This window comes from Dreissena polymorpha, chromosome 10 (genome assembly GCF_020536995.1).
Source record: "Dreissena polymorpha isolate Duluth1 chromosome 10, UMN_Dpol_1.0, whole genome shotgun sequence".
Lineage (NCBI taxonomy): Eukaryota > Metazoa > Mollusca > Bivalvia > Myida > Dreissenidae > Dreissena > Dreissena polymorpha.
Genome location: NC_068364.1, coordinates 14,928,828 through 14,935,097, shown reverse-complemented (window position 1 = coordinate 14,935,097; position 6,270 = coordinate 14,928,828). Strand labels below are relative to the sequence as shown.

At 31.9% G+C, this 6,270-nt stretch overlaps 1 protein-coding gene across 1 annotated transcript; it reads right to left on the bottom strand.

The window, feature by feature from the left end:
* Positions 1-1,757: 1,757 nt before the first annotated feature.
* Positions 1,758-6,032, bottom strand: LOC127848032 (pyrokinin-1 receptor-like). The gene is made up of 4 exons (XM_052380318.1): positions 5,738-6,032; positions 3,226-3,759; positions 2,734-2,859; positions 1,758-2,296 (listed from the first exon to the last, which is right to left on the bottom strand). Exons 1-4 carry the CDS (start codon positions 6,030-6,032, stop codon positions 1,758-1,760), a joined length of 1,494 nt encoding a protein of 497 aa, XP_052236278.1.
* Between the last annotated feature and the right edge of the window lie 238 nt (positions 6,033-6,270).

The window sequence follows — 6,270 nt, the reverse complement described above, 5'->3', positions numbered from 1 at the left end:
ATCATTCATAAGATCGTAAATTTGTAAGAAGCACCATTTGAGTTAATTGATAAGGATTAATAATTTTTTTCCCATTCGGATAAGATCCAGTGACAAATTTTTTCGTATGTTTTAAAATTCAATATGAAATGGTTAAATAGATTAAACGTGTTCATACATAGCGGTTGTCTGTATTTGTTTTAAACGAGATTTTGGCCACGACTTATCGACTAAGATAATTACCACAGCGGGCGAACGTTTGATTTCCTTTTTACATTAAAAATACATTTGCCGAGTCTTCCTGTTTCTGGTTTGAACATAGACAGATCATCAACCCGCTTCCGTTGAAGTTGTACACGTTTGATAGAAGAGATGGCTCTGTGATTTATTATCGTTATTACTGACGTCACGTAATATAGCCGTTACCCATTTAGGTTATGTGTAAAAGCTTAAACAATTTAGTGTGGTCCCCTAAGCATTTTCTTTTCATTTAGCAAGTGAGCCTCATTTATCAAACCAATTGTATCTTATATAGTGTAGTGTTTATATTCCAACGTCTAAAATGTATGACAGAGAGAAATGTTATTTTGTAATAGTTATAAGTTAAGTGTTAACTTTTGTCATAACAATGTATTAATTTAAAAGGAACAACAAAGATGGTTTATTGTCGCATTTCATAATAATGTTTGTCTTAAGACACTTCCCGTAAAATGCATATTTCAAATGCCCTGCTTTGTTCTGCGACTAATGTTTATTAAATAAATACAATTTTTGTACTAGTATTGTAATGTCATGATCCCAGCCATAATGTTGATACACGTAATTTTAAAACGTGTTTGTATAGTCAACCTATATGTGTGCATGCTAGCATAGGTAGTTTGATTAAACAACCGACGCAAATATTGAATAAACCTTCATATATGTGATGGTATTTAAATATTTTAAACATATTGTTCAGTTAAGTCTGATATTGTATTTAAGAGCGCTGGTGTTTGTTTTCGAATTTTGAACCGAGTTTTATAATAGTTATCCAGTATTACATTTGATTTCAGATTGTATAAATCACAGGTGGTTCGCGTGTGGCTATGATATTAATTAGTGAAAACATCATTTTGAATGATAAATAATCATATTATAACGAAAAATTAACTTTTATGAAAAAAATCACTATCAAATATATATATAACAATGTATGCAACTCAAAATCACCCCAATCGCTTTGAACAGCCATTTCTTCATCAATTGTGCAGCGAGTTTCACGATCTCGGTCTTATTCAACGCATAAATGAATTTCCTTTCTGGAAATGTATATGTCTTGCAATATTTTTACAAATGCTGGGTCAACTTTTAAGAAATAACACGATACACAACTCGCATGACACAGTTGACAATGATCATGCAGTCTTTATGAATGAAATATCCAGTTGTAAAGACACACCTCCGCATTGGACCAATGAAATCACTCGAGTGTTTGAAATGTCAGTTAGTTGAAATGTATGTAAACAAAGGTTTTAAACGGCGCTGGACAGTTAGTCTTGATGCATAGTATAACGACAAGAACGGTAATAATGTTTTTTTCATACGTTTTATTGAATTATGGTATCGAGGTACATGAACGTTGTAGGGAAGATGCCCTTTACTCCGTAAAGATTTCAGTCTTAAAGACTGCATGATCATTGTCAACTGGGTCATGCGAGTTGCTTACAGTTATTTCCCCTTTTCACTTGAACACATCCATGTACACATTGCGATTTTCCTTCTTTACATCCCACTTTGATTCATCGTTCTGATTTGTGTTGAAAACAAACATATGTTATTTTTGGCTTTCTCAAAGTTTCCATTTCTTGGCTAGAAGCAACCACACGTGATATTGGTAAACTTTTAAAAGCAACATGCTTTCTACTGGCACACCATTTATGTCGACATAATGCATGAAGTTCCCCGTCCGAGTGAGCGTGGGAACTGTATGACGTTTTACGACTAGTTTTGTTTATTGTCGTTTCCTTCGTAGATGGCTTGTCAACTGTTGGACTACTCTTTGTATTCGGTCCATGAAATCTGTAGCAAATTATTCTGCGCTTCGAAATTTCATTTTCAGTTGTGTTTTGGTCGTTTGCACAAGTTTGAATACCGTGTTGAAAATGTTCATTTTCCATATGGTTAGTTTTAAATTTAGCTTTGAGCTTATACAACGACGGAAGTGTATTTATTTTCAACAGACATCTGCACATCGTTCGCTTAAAAGCTATCCTGAATTTTTTACACAGGACGTTATACAGAATCGGATTAACTGTGGAGCTTACAAAGTAAAGCAATCCTGAAAACAAATATATATAACTTAAATAATTTACATAGTACTTTTATTATTTGTAAACGTTGGAAATATCAAACAAAACAAAACAAATCTGAACAATATTCTTATCATAATGTTTAGCTCCTTTAGATGATATATTTTGGAATTATGCTCTCTTTCAAAACACATTTTCTGCAAAGCATTATGTTTATTAATTGTCATACTACCAAAGTTATATTTGCAATATTTGTGTCAAATGCTTCAGGAAAGAAAACAGTTTATAATTTATGTGTTGGCATCGTTACTAAATGCTCTATCTAAATAGTGTGTATGTTAAAGTCGAGGTGTCTCAATATGAGTTACATTATTAATTGCTTCCAATGTTTCTTCAATTTGTTCACCATACCCTTAACGAATTATTTCAGTATTGAATTGTGTTAATAGTATTTATAAAGCAGTACCTGACGCATAAAATAGATATTCTTGTGCCTCTATTAGAGCAGGTGTCCATTGTTTAATATACAACGTCATGAGCCTTTGTGCGTGGAATGGAGCCCAACAAAGGAAGAATGCAACTACAACTGCCACTGTGAACACAATGAAAATCAAATGAGACAATGCATTAAAATCCGTCAAATATGTCACGTGATTATATGATGAAATTGTCGCTTGTAATGTTTTTACTTTAAAGCAGACGTATATTTGGTGTTGTACTGATAACCCAACAAATGAATACGGCGAATGGTGAAAACCATTTATGAAATAGTTTTATATTCGTGCGGATAACATAAATGTTATGCACAAGGTAGGTTCTGGTGCAGTAGCTTGAATACTTCTGGAGTTTATTCGTACATGTTTTATTTAAGTAAGAAAATCACTATCGTTTTTACAAATTTGAATTTGATGACATTTATGTCACGAATATTGATTACCTGAAATACAATAAAACTTACCTAACATCTTAAGTATAGCCCTTCGTGCTTTCACAGAAGTTGACTTTCCATATTGCCGGCTTTCGTGTGTGCTTATCTCTGATCGCTTAAGCTTTACTCCAATAAGTATGTACATTAAGGTTATTATACTCATTGGAATAATGAAGTAGCCAAACGTTGATAGTTGGAACACAATGAGCATCCTGCCTGTCCATATGTGAGGAATGTTGCATACTAGAGAGTCAGGTATATGCAGGCCAGTTCGGGGATCAGACAAATAGTAGAACGATCTTGTATGAACTGGGTACGGTAGGGCGCTAAGCCCAGAGACGGCCCAAATAACACATATACACTTTTTGGCTCTATTCATCAGGCATTTGTGTTGATACTTCATTGTGTGACATATAGATAAATACCGTTCTATTGTGAAACACGTTATTGTTAGTACAGACGAATATGACGTCAACTCCATGACGTATGATTTCAGTATACAGAACGTTTCACCAAAACGCCACGGATATGCTTCCCAAATGGAGAATACTTCTGGTGGTAATGCTGAAAAACAAACAAATAATGTTTATTATTTTATAAATATGTTATTCGATAGACTTTCAAACAAGATACGAAATGGTATGTATGTTTCCCATGTTGATTAAGTATTTTACGTTTAGAAAACTATATGTGCAAACATTGTTCGACAGACGAATCGCATTTCATGTTTGCAAAATTACGTCGTCAACTTCAAGTTACGTCATCTCGATACACACCTTCAAGAATGCATCAGCATTTTTTCCTAAAATGTTTAAACTGTTAAGCGAATAAAACATTAACCAAAATCCGAGACATTTAATGTGTCAACTTATAGAACATTTTGCTTAAAAGAACACACATTCAATTTATTAATTTACCCGCAAATGATCGTTGACTTAAATATAAATGTTAAGATTGTATAGTCAACTCGGTAAAAGTAGAAAATGTCAAACGTAATTGTCGGTTTTTACTGTTGAGTTAAAGTTCAATTGGATAGATTTTGCATCAATTTACAATTCGTGTTGGACTTATATCGTTATCAATATAAAGTCGCATATTAACTAACTAGTATGTTAAAGGTTTTGCAAACTTTAAATAACAGTTAAAAAAACGTACTTATATTACATGTTTATATATACATTAAATGTATGTTTTATATAAAATAATGTCAGTTATGTATTTTTTTAATCTATCAATATATTTATAAAATACGTTTTATGTTTCGAGGTGTTTGTAAATTTTAGTTTGTTTAATTAGTATTATTTTTTCCTCAACAGCACGTCTGGTTATCGTATAATTTTTTCATTTGACATCAACTTAGAGATGATAAGAAATATTCCAATTGCAACGTGTTGCCAATATTTCATGGGACATTTTGTAATAATGAGAACATCGCCGAGACGGGAATAGGCAATTTTTGTTAATAATCCCTTAGAAAGTTTGAGTATTTCCTGCTCTGAAAACGTAATCTAATCAGATATATATTACAAATACAACGCTGTGTGTTATTGAGTATTAAATAGCACAATTTTTACTAACATTTGTAAATGCAGTTTATATATTAAGTATATTTGTAAACTTAAATACAGCTAAATTTAATTGTATTTATAAATAATATTAATTTATGCAGTAATTATATCCAAACGGCATCATAAAATACCAAATGGTCGTTATCAAATAGATTTTAATTCAATTTTATCAAAACCAAACTTCTTTTAGTTTGTACGCTGTACATTCCGTACAGTTTGCCTTCAAATCAAGTTGAACCCAACACTTCAAACGCTTTTAAATGCCACCAACTCTAAATCTTAGCTTCTTTCAACCATCTTACAGCTATATTTATCGTCTCAAAATCCAACGCAATACGTAATGAGGTCCAAACATGAACATTCTGGCAATTCTCTGGTTGTTATACTCATAAATCCGTTTTATTGTATATGTTTCGCCTTTGTTTTGTGCGTATTTTGCATACATTCGATCAAAATCCTTCAGCTACAGATCAGTCGTATGTTATTTCCCTAAAAATTGATGTTTCCAAATCAAGAGTTTATGTTATTTTAGCATGTGTATGATTGTACCACAAGTCGCCAACCATATGATAACATTATCTCTTTATTTGCTAGTATCATTAAATATCTTATTTATTGTTTTTGTTCATTACAAAACAAATGATTTGATAACGGGAGCACACCTTTCATTGTGGATCTTTTATTTTAAGTAAAATACTGTTTCGGTATTGTTTATGCAAAACAAACAATCTACATGGACGTATTAGTAGAACGAGACGTATTTATTGTTGCTATTTAATTTTTGAATGTTCAATAGCGTACGTTAGTTAAGTAACTAAAGCAACGCTCTGAAGTCAGTAGTAAGGTTACACTTTATAATAATGCAATAAATATAAATATCATGTTTAAACATTAAATGTGTCTCTTTAAATCTTAAAGTAGTGACTGTACTTTAATAATTCGTTTCTATGAAGAATTATTGAATTGAAACTTACCAATTAATAATGTGAGTACATCGGACACCGCCAGGTTTAGGAGGTAAAAGTTTGTTGCCGTGTGCATGTATTGATTTTTCCATATGACTGTACATGTACTGATATTTCCGAGTAATCCGGTAATAAAGATTATTAAGTAAAGAGATGTAAGAATTACTACTGTTGATAGGTCCTTTCGTCTTGCACCAAGGTTCTGTAACAGTATATCTTCAATATTGTCAGTTGAAGTAATATTGCTACTCTCTGTCACGTTTTCAGAACTAAAATACGTAGCATTTAATGTTTGAGTTTCCATTACACGTTTATCATTGTATTTGTTTCGCTAAAACATTATAATCCCACATTTAAGTTGATATGTTTCATTTATTATTAGTGGTGTGTACCTCTATTAAAATCTAACCATACAATAATCCAACGAAAAGTCTATTTGACTTGTCTGTATTGTTTTATTTTATTTGTATTATTATCGCTGCGTTCAAACTCAATCACGTTCGAGCTTCACATAAATATCTAAAGAGGTTTGCCGTTGCAAT

What these genes read in the sequence shown, in the direction of transcription:
- LOC127848032 (XM_052380318.1), bottom strand. Translation starts at nt 6,032, where the DNA reads ATGGAAACTCAAACATTAAATGCTACGTATTTTAGTTCTGAAAACGTG. An exon ending in TGTACTCACATTATTAATTG is followed by an intron (nt 3,760 to 5,737) that starts GTAAGTTTCAAT and finishes TTTGTTTTTCAG; the next exon opens with CATTACCACCAGAAGTATTC. An exon ending in ATATCTATTTTATGCGTCAG is followed by an intron (nt 2,297 to 2,733) that starts GTACTGCTTTAT and finishes ATTTGTTTTCAG; the next exon opens with GATTGCTTTACTTTGTAAGC.